General features: G+C 27.4%; 2 protein-coding genes across 3 annotated transcripts; both read left to right on the top strand.

Moving 5' to 3' along the window:
• The first annotated feature begins 8,098 nt into the window (after positions 1-8,098).
• Positions 8,099-9,058, top strand: LOC101495554 (gibberellin-regulated protein 1-like). The gene is made up of 3 exons (NM_001364766.1): positions 8,099-8,250; positions 8,346-8,385; positions 8,609-9,058. Exons 1-3 carry the CDS (start codon positions 8,170-8,172, stop codon positions 8,788-8,790), a joined length of 303 nt encoding a protein of 100 aa, NP_001351695.1. The 5' UTR covers positions 8,099-8,169; the 3' UTR covers positions 8,791-9,058.
• Positions 9,059-12,516: 3,458 nt separating this feature from the next.
• LOC101495010 (uncharacterized) lies at positions 12,517-16,983 on the top strand. 2 transcript variants are annotated; one of them, XM_004499216.4, is made up of 12 exons: positions 12,517-12,752; positions 12,966-13,117; positions 13,209-13,266; positions 14,033-14,148; positions 14,263-14,479; positions 14,679-14,916; positions 15,040-15,106; positions 15,205-15,250; positions 15,383-15,453; positions 15,582-15,878; positions 15,963-16,181; positions 16,435-16,983. In XM_004499216.4, exons 1-12 carry the CDS (start codon positions 12,680-12,682, stop codon positions 16,783-16,785), a joined length of 1,905 nt encoding a protein of 634 aa, XP_004499273.1. In that variant the 5' UTR covers positions 12,517-12,679; the 3' UTR covers positions 16,786-16,983. The 2 variants fall into 2 exon arrangements, with proteins under 2 accessions (XP_004499273.1, XP_004499274.1); XM_004499217.4 differs by having other exon boundaries at positions 12,519-12,752; positions 14,033-14,139.
• The last annotated feature ends 65 nt before the right edge of the window (positions 16,984-17,048 follow it).

Raw genomic sequence — 17,048 nt, 5'->3', positions numbered from 1 at the left:
TTAAACTAATAGTTTATTACAATTATTGATTTAAGCAATTGATAAAAGAATAATAAAAAAAAGTAAATTGAATGATATTGATAATAGAGAGAGTTTATTTTATACATCAAGAATTATAAACACTTATATATAATCAATTAGACAAACAATTAATTAGTATAAAATAACTAATTAGTTAATATAATGAACTAATAAACTCAACTAATTAACCAACTAAAATATCTATCATAATTTTAAACTAAACATCTATTTATCTCATCTACAAATAATCTATTTGTTTTGTCAAAATTAATCTACAATCTATTTGATTTACTATGTTACGCTAAAGTTATTTCCTGTATTGATTTTAAATAATTCAAATGTCACATACAACTCAAATATTTTTGAGTTTAAAGGCTCTGTATTGATAGTGTAAATTAGGAAGTGATGATAAAAAAGAATAGTGTAAAACTTTTAGAGTCATAAAATCATATTTCACCATGTATATGCTTGATAAGATATTTTAGAGAATAGTAAAAAAAAAATGTTATCATTGCGAAATCTGATCAAATGAATGTGTAGCACAGTTTTCCCCTGTAAAATTATATAGTTCTTAAACTATTTTTTTTTTCCAACAACGTTCTCAATGACATATGACATGACATGAATTACAATTGCAAACTAAAAAAAAAACATTGTCTTTATTAAAAACAGCAAACATTGTCAAAAAAAAAAAAACACGGTCTGGACTGTGTCCACTATTGAGTATGCCGACCCACAAGGTATTGGGCCTTTGTTCCTCTTTTGTCCTTAATGCTTTTATATATTGACCAAACAAAAATATAAATCATATCTTACCGCTATTAACACCCCTTTTTTTACTAATATATGTATGTATATAAATAAATGGTTTAATGATCATACATCTTACTCATAACTGTTGATTGATTGATTAATTAATAATAGTTAAAATTATCAAATGAACAAATGAAATTAATAATTTCTATTTATTAATAGTATAAAATTAATTTACACTAACAATTTATCATTCTTTTTCTTTTATGTAAAGCATTTTCAATTTTTTTTCCCAAAATTTCTCTATCTATAAGTTTATTTCAAAAACTTATTGACAACGGTTGTGGGATAGTCCACATATTGAAAGTTTACTGGTATTGTTGTCGATAATGTTTGTTAAGACTTTTCAACAAATGGTATAATCAAGTTCAGCTTAATCTAGATGTTTTGAATCGCTATATCAACATTATTTTAGTGGTGGATTTAGTTAGCGTATTCTATTAGTTTGTAACAACAATACAAATATAGTGATATACAGGTGTCACTTTATTGAGATTCATTAAGTATGAATGGTCATACTAACATAATTATATGTTAAATACAAAATATTTACTTCACTAAAATTTTGGATGGAGATAATATGTCAATATGTCTTAGTGGTCTATGGTGTTTAGTCCATCATTAATGCTCCTTTAAACTACTAAAAAAGTTGTTATATGTTGTTGATGAAATCAAAAAAAGTTTGCAACAAAAAAAAAATGATGTGTGTCGATGCTGCTGCTATATAACTGATAAAATGTTTTATTAAATACTTGAAAAATTATAGATAATTTGGATTTGTAATTGCTGTTACTGAAACAACTGTGTATGAAATGGAGATTCAATGCATGTTTGTTAAAAAACATCAAATTCATATAAAAACTATGTAGTATGATAAAAATCTTTATGAATACACACAGCTAAACCTTGAACTTGTTCAGGAGTCTTTTATAATCCATTATTATTTTTTATATTGCTGGTCAGTAATTGAATAACTTAATAAAAGATTTAAGTAGTGTATCACATATAAGGAGATCTTTAGTTTTTTGTTGATGATTAAAAGACTTGAATGATTCTCTTATAATCCATTAGAATTACATTGCAAATCAATATTTAGAACCTACATAAAATAATAATTCTTATATTTTTTATAAAAAAATTCTATTTGAATAATTAAAAATTGATTTAAGATACATCGAGTTTCGATCGAGGAAGAATCATAAGTCAACAATATTATTAATTACTCAACTCTATTTTTTCATGTTTTAATATTATAATTGAGAGGCTATTGATAAATCAACATATTGTAGATTCTAAGGTTGTCAAAATTTTATGTTTGTTTTCGATCTTCAGGGTCATCTTAAATATTTTAGAGATTTTATTTTAATCTTTACAAATTGAATTCCAAATAAAAGAAATACAATTTTAATAATTAAAAAATAACAAAATTAATTTTAATCTATATAAAAAAATTCTCAACTTTTTAGTCCCAAAAGTTATTTTATTCACTTTCATTTGGTCCCTATTTTTATTTTGTATATAAATGACAATTTTAAACAAAAAAAAAGTCTAGATAAAATCAAAATAGAGATTATAAATGGATAAAATTTTTTTAGAGACTAAATTAAAATGACGTAATTTTATAAAATTGAAAATATATTGAACTCAAAAAATTCAGTCTTATTTTATTATATTATAAAAAATAAAAAATTTAAATTCCTTCATATTATTGGAAGCAATTCACTGGTCGGAACAAATCTTGTTTGTAATTCTTAAATTAACTCCGGTATAAAAAAAAATATGTCATTTCAATCATAGTAATTAATATTTGTTGGAGTCTCGTTTGTAATTATTAAATTAACTCCAGTATAAAAAAATATGTCATTTCGATCATAGTAATTCATATTTTTTTGGAGTGTGAAATGCGAATAAGAATTCTATATTAAATAATTAAGTAGATAATTGTATAATTTTTTTCAATAGAATGTGATTATTCTAGAGCTCATTTGCGACCCTATGATTTCGTACATTCCAACTATACTTTATGCATAATACTCCTTAATTAAAATACAACGACAAAACACCTCTTTTTACTTTTTTATGAAAATAGATCCTCTCTTCCAAATTATCCTTTCCACGATTCCGTCTCTCGTTATTTTTTCAAAAAAAAAAAAATATCAGAGACATTAAAAAAAATTAAAATGAAGAATTGATGAAAAAGATAGAGAGGCAGAGAGAGTGAATTGGGAAAGATTATCCAAGTATTTTTTTACGCATGAATATACTATTTTCGGTCCTATTTTCACATACTAACAAAATATTGATGTCATTAATTATTGTTTTAGAATTTACACAAGCATGAAACATTTGGAGTTTGATTCCCCTTAACCCACCCAGTACAAAGCTCATTATTTTTTAAAGAAAGTATTATTGTTATTATTAACTTTTGTGAACAATCTGTAAAGTTTTTTTAGCATAGCACATTCTGTAAAGTTTTATTTTTTTCAGCGAAAAATATGTTATTTATATCTCAAAGTAATTAATCTCTAAGCTTAATTATGTTGGTGGTATAATAGATGATTAATTAGTGCACTTTATCATAAACCAGACTTATATTGTTTCGATGAATTCCTTCAATGATTGGTCATGGACATTTTATACAAAAGACGTGCTTTTTCACACTTTACTTTCTCTTTGTATTATATTATTTATTTATTTCATTTTTTATGATAATACATTATTTTATTCATTTACTTGTTTATCCCTTTCTCCTTTCATTTGCTCTTTGCACAATCTTTATCACATTTATTTATTTATGTGACACATATTTGTACGCATATTATTTTTAAATAATTAATGTTAATAATTAATTATTAATTTTATTAAAAAGATAGTTAAATTTATTTTCTTTATTAATTAATTTTCACAAATTACTAAAGTGTTTTATGATTCTATTATGCATGTATATTAATTATTAGAGTTTAATTTTCATATATTTTATAGTATATAAAATCTTTCATTATTAATATATCATAATTAATTATGTATGTAATTTAAAAAATATTAATATGAATTATTTTATGCTATTAACTATCCACTCATTGCATACAATTAGTAAAAAATAAAAAGATTACTATATTTTGGACTTTGGAGTACAAATAGCAGAAAATTATTTACATTAGTTAATAAAATTATACATAAAACCTGACATCTGTGTATGAATTTTTTTATCATTCGATTTACAGACAAAAAAATATAACTATATAAATATTTTTAATATAAATTAGTTATACAGAAAAATAAATGATTTTTAATTATAAAATAAATCTAAATTAATAAAAATGTATTTTGAGAATAATGCCATTAATTTTTGTAGAATGAGAGATTTGTGTACCACAGGTCCACAGTACAAATTTTGAGTATTTATTTATTTATGACAACAAATTGTACAAAATTTGATTTGTCTATATTAAAAAGAAAAGAATATCTATTTGATTTTATTAGCAAAATACAGCTGTGGTGCCGCCAGAAACAGCTGTGAAGGTTGGCTTTATAGCAATCCTTTTCTTACTTTCCACTAATAGTCTCTTCCTTTATCCACATCCTTAATGCATCCAATTCTATATATCACCATCTACCAAACCCAAATTTCATGTATGTGGAAACATTCTAGCAATTTTTTGGCTTTCTAAAAAAGCATTCATCTCTTGTTGTTTTCTTTGTGCATCAAAACTCTAGAATTCACCGACCCTTTTCCCCCTCCCTAGTAATGCAACCTAGCTAGCTCCATGATATTTATGTAACATTAATATATGAATTTAATTTCATGTAAATACATATATAAACAAGTTCATATTTATTATGAATCAATATTAATCTTCTAATTTAATGTTAATATAACTATCGACATCATACCGACATTAATAATAAATAAGTGTTAAGATAGATACTATCGACATAATACCGACATTAATAATAAATAAGAGTGTTAAAATAGATAATTTGATGGATTTATATTTGAATGATAATAGATAGATTAAAATAAATTATGAATGTATTTATAATTCACTAAAAATTGTATTCAATCCAACTTATTCATTATTTTACTTTAGTACATGAATATCAAGTCAGTCCATTTAATAGTTTTTTATATATATTGTAATAAATTAACACATATAATAAAATCAATAGTTTTTTTTTTATGTTGAAAAATATTTTTTTTTTATTTTAAAAAACAATTTTACAAAATCAAATTTTAAAAATCGTTTAAAAAAGCTGTTTTCAATGTTATTTCAAGAACTATTTTTGTTTTAAAAAGAAAATACAGTATTTTTTTTAAGAAAATAATTTTTATATATGAAAATATAAAAACAGTTTTTAATATTTAAAAATAAGTAAATTATTTATTATTAATTTAATAATAGGATAGTGGTTGAAAGTTGCCGACGGTGGCCTCCATGATGGCGAACAACAAAGCTCCGACTGATGGTGGCAGATGAAGGAGATTTGATGTCATTAAGTAATTAATAATATTTTGTTTATAATATAATCATTTAAATTGTGTTTTTAGATAATAATAGTTGATATAATTAAAAATTCCGTTTTTAAAAATATTATTTAAATTATGTTTTAAAAAAATTATTAAAAAAATTGTGTTTAGATTTATTTATTTTTAAAATAATTAAAATGTATTTTTTAAAGTAGTTTTATGTTAAAAAATGATTTTTCTAGTAAAAAATATATATCTTTGAAATAAATATAATAATATTTTATTAAAAATATATAGTTAAAAATAAATAAATGTAATTTATTATATTGTATTAAAAAATTAAACCATCCGATGAATTAGATCCAATAATATTTTTATAATGTATTGAATGAATTCGATAGATGACGAAGAAGTGGATGCAATTGTCGTTCCTAAATACTAAGAATAATTTAACAATTTTTTTTATAAACAAATATATTTATAAATTAGTAGAATTATGTTATTTTTCTATGTTTAAACCTTGATCACTTACATTTTTTTTTAATATCTTTTAGTTCACCATTCAACATATATAAAGACACAGAAGAATGTAAGAGAAGTTAGGGACCATCAAAAAAGGTGATCCACAAAAGACCAAATATTTAATTTTATATGAACCATTAGATTTTGGATGACCATCATATCTTACAATGTATCCACTACATCATATGTTTTTTCTGCCTCTACCCCTTTCCCTTGTTCTTTGCCACTACTACAAATTCGGCTTTTAATGACCGACTTGGAAGATGTTTTAATCATGGCATATTAGGAAGAATAATATGTCAATTAAGTTTAAGAATCATTGATCCAATTGATCAGAGAACTTAGACGAGGAATAGTTAAGGTTCTTGTGTAATGGTGCTGCAAATTCAAATTGGAAATATTTCTAGAATATGGAACAATGTAAAATGGTATTTTGCGGGTAATGGTTGCATCATGAGAAGCAAGGATATTTTCATTTTAATTTTTCGAAGAAAATCATTATTCAATAAAAGGAATCGAAGAACCACTTCAGGGAGAAGAAGATGGATTGAGTAAAGGATTTTAGAGACAAAAGAGAAAATATACGGTACAGGGGATGCATATTGAGATACGATAGATACAAAATTAATTATATAATAATTTACAAATATATCAATTTTTCATATATCAAATTATAACTTAAATGTTTTTCTATAAAAATAATCAAAAGGAGTATTAGAGATATAATCAAACAGTTTTTCAATGTGACACGTGGATACATATGTTTCTCATTAGGTGGGCCTAGGCTACCAGGATATACATGTAAAGCATAAATATTTCTTAATAAGTTTATTTTTGGTTGTAATTCATTATAGAAGTAGAACCAAGTGGCGTTTCCTTAATTTGACTCATGATATAGATGACCAGCAGCACACTCACACGTACCAGATTTTACAACCAAACAATAGGACAAGGCTTTCTTATATATTGTCACACTGTTCTTAATTAAACACAAGCCTGTATTCTACATTTTGATCAAAATTCGTGATTATGGTCTGAAAATATGAGTTAAGGTTAGGCAATTATGAATTTAATTTGGCAAGAGTCGTGGGGTTGTGACAAAAAATATAGAGAAACTATGAGCTAGCTAGGTGCTAAATTAATATTCTTCAAAGACAGCCGAATTTGATACGCTTCACACAGAAGCAATTGCGTTTTATCACCCAGCTTTGATGTTTGGTCCCCAAATTATAAATTAGACCCATCTTTTGTTTTTCAGTTTTCAATACCAAATTCCCCTCACAACAAGTCACTACCACCAACCTTCATGTTTAGGTCTATTCCGCGTATGCACCACATCATTACATTACAATTTACTAAAAGTAGTTAGCGTCGTCTAATTTTTTTAAAAGCTAAATTATAATTATAATTCTTTTATTTTTACTGATTTATAAAATTAATTTTCTTTTTTTAAAATTGGCAATTTTAATTTTTTTAACTAAAAATTAATAACATGAAATGCTTTAAATAACGTGACATATAATAGAATGATATAAAATGATAAATACTTATAAAATTGAAATAAAACGTCATAAAAAATTAGATTTAAACTTCAACTTTTTTTTCTTCATATTTTTAAGTTAGTTAATGATATATGAATAATTAATGCATTTAAATGATTCTATATTATAGAATTGTATGTCAGTTATTAAAAATATGTAAAATCATCGTTTTTTTAGTTAAAAAATATGAGAAATATCAAAACTGTTGACTTTTAAAATATAGAATCAATTTCATAAATCGATAATAATAGAGGACTAAAACAGCAATTCAAACTTTTTAAAGTAATGAAAAAAGTAATTGTATTTTCTAACTCACCCTCATTAAATATTAAAGATTATTATAAAAGAAAATTTAAATTTTTTAAAAGATAATTAAAGAATAATAATATTAAATATAATAAAATAGTTAATATTTATTTTTATATTTTTGAACATCAATTATTTATATTCAAAAGCAGCCATAATATTAATTGTTTCATATATAATTTATAATCCGTACTTAATTAGTAATTGACTAACTTGTTAGCTAGCGACTTTTGTTTATACAACTTTAACGGTGAGTTATATTAACAAATGTTTTAAAATGAATTTTAATTAAAAAAGATTAATTTTTAAAATGTTAAATATACAATTTGTATAAAAAAAATTAATTTTAATATTTTAACAAATATACTAAAGATATTTGATAGCATTTTCCATATTATAAAGCTTTCATCAACTATAGCTATAAATACTAGTTCATCTTGTTCATCATTCCACACACTTTGGCATTAGCAATCAACTATTCCAATAAACCCATATTCCATGGCTTTCTCTAAGCTTCTAGTTGCTTCCCTTCTCGCATCACTTCTCCTTCTTCATCTTGTTGATGCAACTGATCAATCAGTATGTAATTTCTTTTAATTAATCATATAGGCATAATATATATTAATATATATCTACACTTACTAATTTATGCATATGCTTTTCATGAACTTCAGGCATATGCACAAACGCAGGGCTCTCTTCTTCAGCGTATAGGTACTCACTAAACTACAACATATATATTTTTAGGAGAAAAATTATTGATTTTATTGTATCATCACACAATTAATTTTACTTTTTCAAATATAAAAATTCTCACAACATCATGCATTTTTTTATGCTTTATATTAAATTAAATTTATCTTTATATAATTGATTTATAAAATAAAAAATATTTTTTTTTTATAAAACTCTTAAAATAATTTATGATTATTTGTAGATTGTAAAGGAGCATGCAGGGCAAGGTGCCGTTTATCATCAAGACAAAAAATGTGCCATAGAGCTTGTGGGACTTGTTGTAGTCGCTGCAACTGTGTGCCACCTGGCACTGCTGGCAACGAAGATGTGTGTCCCTGTTATGCCACCTTGACTACCCACGGTGGCAGACACAAGTGTCCTTAATTTTTTTTTAATCATAATCATAATCATAAATATCCCACATTTACCGTTAATTAATTACCATCAATAAACAATTAAGTCTTTGGTTATGTTTTTTCAATACCTGTTGAATTGTCGAGTGTTAATTTTTAAAAGTAATAATCTCATTGTGGGTTATTATTTGTGATCGCTTTCAATCATTCTCTATTAGTATATATATTTATATTTACTTGTTTCTATTGCCGATGATTTGTATTAATAAGAATTTCTTCTTCGATATTTTTATTTGAAATATCTAATATTTTGTTTTGTTGCAATTAAAATTACAAACCAATCAGTTATTAATTCACACACAATAATGACAAATTTTGTTTGGATTGAGTATATATTTTCTTTACAATTAAATAACAATTGATGTCATGTTTACCTTCAAACCCGTGAGGCTTAGTGGGCCACAGTTAGCTACCATCCAATAGTTCGGGCCGTTTTCCAAAGGAGAAGAGATTTATGAACTTTCTTTTTTGAGGCCCAATTCAAAGTTTAATTTGTATAGCTTTTGATCCGATTTTAGTAACGAGAGGCCCACCTGAATTAGTTAGTTAATTAGTCTCGTACACTATGAGTGTGAAAATAATTTGAAAAATTTAAGTCTTGTTTGTTAATTAGAATATAAGCTTTATAAAGTTTAAAATAGAAAAGTTGGTGAAGGGAGATAATTAACATATATTCTCCAATGCAAACTTTGTTTATAGAAGATAGAAAATTAGAGTAGAGACACCACTGCATCCATATCTATTGGGTGATTTAACCTTTATACCCGCTATTATTTCCGTAGAACAAATTTTCATGAAAGACAATTTTGAGAATGCACTCCACTCCATCCATAGCATATAAGAATGGTTCTTTCATCACTCTTATGCAAATGACTCTTAACCATCAGATCATAATTTTTCGAGTCTTAAATATATGAGAAAATGAATAAATAAAAATAAATATATTAATTTTTGTTAATTTAATTTTCTCTTGTATTCAAAACTAGAGGGAGTACTTCAATTATTTTATTAATGACTTCTAACGATGTAGTTAAAATCAAGATTCTTTTCACATCTGATCTCTTATCCGATTTCTTATGTGTAAATTATTAGTTAACTATTCCGATATATATGTTTGTCATGGCCCATCTGAATCCCCACTAAATGAATTAAGTGTATGATTCATATCAAAGTAAACTTGTTAAAATCACAAAAAAAAGTTGTAATAATTTTTGTTAACTTAATTTTCTATTGTATTCAAAACTAGAGGGAGTACCTCAATTATTTTATTAATGACTTCTAGCGATGTAGTTAAAATCAAGACTCTTTCCATATTCGATCTCTTATGTGTAAATTATTAGTTAACTATTCCAATATATGTGTATGTCACGACCCATCTGAATCCCCACTAAATGAATTATTCATATCAAAGTAAATTTGTCAAAATCACAACAAACAGATGTAATAATTTTATAAAAATTACTAATAGTGTTTGTTTGGAAAATAGAAAAATATGTTCAATAAAACTCTATCTTTTTTAGATGTTAAATATCACAATGATATTGGTCTTGGAATGCGAGATCATCAATGTAAACATAGAACCAAACACACTTAATTTATTTTATAAAATTACGATGACTTAGAATGTCATTGAGAAGTACTAGAGAAAAAAAAATTGTTATATTTTTTGAATTGACTCAAATACCATCATCCAAGATTACTAACATTTTTCAAAACCATAGATAAAAATGAAAATAATCTAAAAAATGATGTTCCCAACACTTTCTTTTCATTCATGAGAAGAAAAAACTTTTTAACGTATCCCATACCTTTTTAATATCAATCTTTGATATTTCTCTTCTACCATGCAAGAGAAGTTTATTCTCTCTCTCCAACTTCTATCAAAACAAATATATCCTTAATGTCATTCTAACAAACAAGAGTCATATTATATAGAAGACATATCGAGGATTTTTTAAAGTGAGATATGAGAATATCAATTTTCAGCCTTTGATTAAAATTAATGGATGATATTAAAAATGTCAACTAAAAACTCACGCGCCTCTCTTTTTTAATTCATGTGCACATCATCTCCTTCTTCCACACCATCGCACATTTTCTTCGAGAACCACACAAAATCTTTTACTATGAGGTCAATAATACATATTTTTCGACTCATAAGATAAATCTTACTAACAATCTGTATCTTTTTCGACTCACATTAACAATTCATATTCAGAATTCACAAATTTTTTTTTTTACTCTGTGGTCAATAATACATTTTATCGTAGATATTTTTTTTACAATAGTCAAAAATGATGATTTTTTAGGTGCTTTAATTCACTGCAAAATGTTGAAGCAAGATTATATTTAATGGATAGATTTTTGTTTTGAACTTCATGTGTCAACACACATTTATGAGAAAATCTTAAACATTTAGTTAGTACATTTTATTAACATGATAAATTATCTAACTACATACAAATATTTACGGTGAGAAATATTATAAAGACTTCATTGCATATTTGTGTGGAAGAAGAAGAGGAGGTGTGCATGAATTAAAAAAAAATAAGACACAAGATGTTTACAGTGGACATTTAGTTTCAGTTATTTAATTTAACTCACATTAACAATTCATATTCAGAATTCACAAATTTTTTTTTTTACTCTGTGGTCAATAATACATTTTATCGTAGATATTTTTTTTACAATAGTCAAAAATGATGATTTTTTAGGTGCTTTAATTCACTGCAAAATGTTGAAGCAAGATTATATTTAATGGATAGATTTTTGTTTTGAACTTCATGTGTCAACACACATTTATGAGAAAATCTTAAACATTTAGTTAGTACATTTTATTAACATGATAAATTATCTAACTACATACAAATATTTACGGTGAGAAATATTATAAAGACTTCATTGCATATTTGTGTGGAAGAAGAAGAGGAGGTGTGCATGAATTAAAAAAAAATAAGACACAAGATGTTTACAGTGGACATTTAGTTTCAGTTATTTAATTTAATTCAGATGATACTCTCATCTCTCACATTAAAAACGCTTTTAGTTTATATATATATATATATATATATATATATATATGTCATACTGCTAAACATAGGCCAATGCCTAAATTATGATTGTTATCATAGCTCCCACCGATTAATCTCATGAAACCAGACAGATCCATTGCATGAAATTCAATGCCCCCAAATAAATACTCACTGCTATTATTACTGTACACTATTTCGAGGGGTGCTTTTTCTCGTGCATTGTCCTTTATTGCTAGTTAGTTTTATATCCACTTCATTCTTTCCTTTTTTTCTCACAAACAAATTACCCAATTCTCTATATGCACACCACACATCAATTACTTTTCCTCTACCTCTTTTTTCTACTGAAGAATACTATTTTCAATTTTTAAAACAAATCATAATCCTCTTTAAAATTTAGACATTCGATTAAGGAGATTAGTGTGACTGTTTTAATTTAAATATTTTTCAATTGAATGCGGTCAAAACTGCATTTAATCTACTATTTCAATTTTACAAATTGTTTAGTTAAAATCAATACCTCAAAATTTTAAGATTTTTTATAATAAATTTATAATATATAATATAAGAAAATGTTAACTGCGTGCATTCTTTATCCATCCTTTTTCTACTCAACTACACAGTCACATTACAAAGTACAAACAAAACAACCTCATTCCCATTCGAATTGGCTTTTGTTTTGTCTCTCTCAAACAAAAACTCACTCTCTCAACTTCACCACATAGATCAACTCAACAACAAAATCACATTGCTTCCATTTTTCTTCTCTTACATAATCCTTCTTACCTTCCTCATTGTTAATGATATTATTACTGTCAAGTACTACAAATGGACAAAACTCGAAACTTGAAGCGTGGAGCCAAAAAACAACAATCTGAAAGACACAAAAAATTCTTCGGTGGTAAATAAACTACGCATCACACCAACTCGTTCTGTTTTTTTCTCAGCATACAAACAAAACCCATTTTACCATTTGTCTTTTTTTTCTCTCTCTCACTCTCTTTTCTTATACAAAAAGTTTAATTTTTGTAGATAACGCTTCTCATTTCTCACTCTCTTCCTTTCCTTTGTTATCTAACTCACTTCCTTTTTTTTTTCTCTTTCTGACTCATAGTTTTTGGTGTTTCTGCTATTCAATCCTCGGAGAAATCGAACAAGGGAGAAAAAGTTAGAAGCTTGATTAGTGTTACTACATCAATATCTGAAATGGGTTGCCATGTTTCTCAAAAACAACATGACCCAAAGAGATTTAAGATTCCTAAAAATGTAATTTTTATTGTGTTTTGTTTAAAGTTTATAAATTTATGAACTTTCATGCTTAATAACTATGGTTTTGTTTTCTTCATTTTTTTCTTAGTTTTTGAATGGATGTAATGGTGTTTGTCTTGCCTCTGTTCCGAGGAAGCTACGCTCAGGTGAGTGCGGTTTTCTAATTCAAAATCAAAACTTTTTTATTTGCTTTTTTTTTTTAATCTTCAATGTCTTTCTATTCTTCCCTGAAAACTCTTTTTTGCTGAGTTTGGATTAGACTTGAAGCAATCTTTGAAGCTTTTGCTTTTTCTTTGTGATGATTGTTAAGCACTTAGACTCTTGATTCTCTTGCTTTTTCTTTGTTTGTGAATTATAGCAAAATATATCTTTTCAGAGAGATACTGTAGTAAGCTTTTAATTAGCCAAAGGGGCATATTTGGGTATAAAGTTTACTTAATGTCTTATATTATTTGAAATTTCATATTAAGCACTTAAATTCAGTCAATAAGCTGTTTTGTGTATTTTTTGTTAGCATGTTATAACTTATAAATTTATGTTATAGGTGTGAAGTATTCACGGGTTTTGTTGATAAACAAGTTTTTCCATTAACAAAGCTCGAACCTTGTTTGTTTGTGTTTATTTGTTTATTTGCATTGTCATTATTTGTTTTCTCTGTAAAAATAAAATTCGAAACAGCATGGAAATAGAAGAAAGGACCAAAAGTCATCTCAAACAAGTTATGGACACATACATAAGTTGTTATAAATACTTACAAAAGTGCTTTTGTGGATAAGCTTTTATAAAGTTCACATGTCTAGTTCTTTTATCTAATCTTGTTAAGAAGTGAAAAAATATTATTACTATTATGATTTTTCTTTTGCTAAAAAAAGTATGAACTTTAATTTTTGCGTTCTCCGTTATCAATTTCAGCCACGAAGAAGCGCAGTCGCGAATCGATCTTACTTGATTCAGAAAAGGCGAACCATAAGATCATTGGAATAGAATCAACTAAAAAGGATAATGTAAAGAAGTCAAAAGTGAGTATTGTAAGACATTCCAAAAACTTGATCTTTTGCTTAGTTTTCTAAGCATTTCTTTTGCTTAGTTTTCTAAGCATTTCTTTTTCATCTTTAATTAACTTGGAATTTTGTTTCATTTAGAAACAAGGAATTTTCCAAAACTGGTCCCAAAGAGAAGAAGTTTCTGTGTCCATCACAAAAGATGAGGAAGAGGTAGCTGAGACTCTGTATGCCTTGGCTGGAATGTTTCCTCAAAGTGGCTCCAATCACATTTGTAAGAAACTAGATGGAGAATCTTTGATACAGAACTCTTCAGTTTTGCAGAACATGAAGGAGAATGCTAATGCTGCTATTGAAGGTTATTTTCACCCTTCTCTATTACATAATAATTATTCTCTCCCACAACACTTGTCTTAGCCTGTGTTTGTTGTTATGATCACAAAAGCTACAAATGCAAGCTTCTATTTTCACGCGTGTTCATTTGCCTGCGCTGCGATCCTTGTTAGTTATTAACTCGTGCATATTTATTTTCCTTTTTCTTTTGCGATATATTCTAGCCTCAGTAACTGGTCAAGGTGGAACTCTTTGTCCTGAAAGTTGTTTACATGGTGAAGCTTCAAAAATCACTTCTATTAATGAAACTATTGGTCAAGAACAATCTGAGAGAGCTAAGTTATTGGTGGCATCTCATAGCACTACTCCAACAATAAATCTTCAGACCATGCCTGGGATTGTTAAGCTTGAATTTTGCAACAAAGTTGCATTGCATGACTCTGAATTGTGTCTAGCAATGGGGTGAGTATTTTTCAGTTACATTCTGAAATCTCTATACTTTTCAGTTTTCAAGTCTTTTGTATCCATTAATGTAAGACTCGTGTCGGCGTGTTACAATTAACATGTTTTGTCATCATATTTCAGATTAAATATGACTGGACAATCACGGATTTCACAATGTGAGAGGAAACCAGATGTTGAATTAGAAGCAGTAGGCATTATAATTTTCTTAGTTTGTATGGTTCTTTCAAACAAAATTATTTGAATTAGTAGTACTGATGTTATTGGCGTGATACATTCACATTTCAGGACAAAAAGCAAAAACAGCATTTGATCAATGAAAAAGGAAAAGTTGGTATGCTTCCACAAACAACAAAATGTCATTTTTAATAGTGGTGAATTCTTATTTTGTTGATGATAAAGTATAGGCTAAGTTTTTTTACATAAATATGACTAATTCTTGGACATCTTTCTGTTGTTTTCTCAGAAAGTCTTGCATTGTGGCCAGGCTTGTCTTTGGATTTGATGGAAACTTTAACTTGTTCGTCTAGTAGAAAGGTAAAGACTCACAAATTGACCATTGTCGCTGTCTTGCACGACTGGCCCCTATAATGTTAAAATTGCTTAGTCCTAAATAATGCTCTCCACTCAAATACCTATGTTGTTGTCAATAATTAACTGTGCAGATTTCTGAACCTGTTACTACTCATAAAAGATCACAGAAAAGGTGTGCAACTCATGTTTACATCAGTCATACAATCCAGACTTCGGAAGTACCAAAGCAAGGAGTTTTCAAAGAATCTAAGCTTCATGAATGTTACAAAGAAGGATCAAAGTGTGGAGTTCTTTTCGAAGTACACAACTCGAACCGAATAAGAAATGGAGTTACTACTGCGAGGAATCCCAATGAAAGTAAGAATGGAATTCTTTTGCAGCAATCTCAGGCTGCTCCAACACCTGCATTATATGGCCCTCAAAAGCAAGTAAGCTCAAGGTTACTTTTCGTAACGGCATTTCTCAATAATCTTATCCTCTTTCATGTTCTGATAACTGTCCTTATTATGCAGACTTTCAACTTCTTGTCCTTGTCAATCGGAAGTTATGGATTAAAGGTCGACAATAATAATCATAATGAAGTTGGAAATAGGTTGGAACCGTTTTCAAAGTTGCAAGTGCCTTATTTTCATTCACTAGCACAGCAACAAAGGGTCATGCCAATTCCAACGCCGCAGAGTCGAAATGTTTCGACAGTTTACCTTGATCAACGGACTGTTGTAGGACCACAGGTATTAATTACTCTTTCTTTGTCATAAAAGCATTAAGCAAACAAAATCTAGAACCTAACATCAGTATTCTGTGTTTTTAATATATGAAATGAGGTGGCTAAAGTTTGTTGTTCACAATGAATGAATTGAATAAACTACTCTAACAACCAAAGAACATAACCATGCAAATTAACATCCTTATAAATATACTCCCTTGATCTTATGACTACTATATCATGCTAATGTCATTCTATAATGCTTTAATTCTCTGCAGCTTCGGTTGCAACAACCTCATTATTATGGTAGCCAATTATGTGGAACTCAATATAGTTCACCAGTCTCAAATAGTAAACAAGAGCACCAAAACTTTTGGGAGATGCAACAAGCAGCTCAAGGTAGGTCTTCTGTGAATTGCAATACAGTGAGGACCCAAAACCCTAATTGGCAAATTGGAAGGAATGACTCTTCTACGGTGGGTCCATGCGCCCAAGCCATCTTTCCTCATACCTCTGCATCACAAGAAATATTTGGATCCAAGATTACTCCAATCTCAGGGCGACAGCAGCAGCTTGTTTCCCCCATCCATGACAAATGGGCAAGATCTTCATCTCAATTCTATATGTGAAGAAATTAGAGACAGGTTCCCAAGTATAGGTACAGCATTGTTTCATTACCCAGGTTTTAGTGCAAAACCTGTCACAATTGTTGCCGTGCATATACATGAAAGTGGCGAGAAAGGAATACTGAAATTATAACATTTACCATACTTCAACACTGGCTGTTTTATAGTATCAAATCTAATCATTCTGAATTTGTTTATTTATATAGTATAATTATCCAGTTGTATATCTTCGGTGTGTTGCTAACTTATCAGGAAGCCCAATTTTT

The sequence above is a fragment of the Cicer arietinum genome, chromosome 4 (genome assembly GCF_000331145.2).
Source record: "Cicer arietinum cultivar CDC Frontier isolate Library 1 chromosome 4, Cicar.CDCFrontier_v2.0, whole genome shotgun sequence".
Taxonomy (NCBI): domain Eukaryota; kingdom Viridiplantae; phylum Streptophyta; class Magnoliopsida; order Fabales; family Fabaceae; genus Cicer; species Cicer arietinum.
This window is presented reverse-complemented; position numbering and strand designations above follow the sequence as displayed.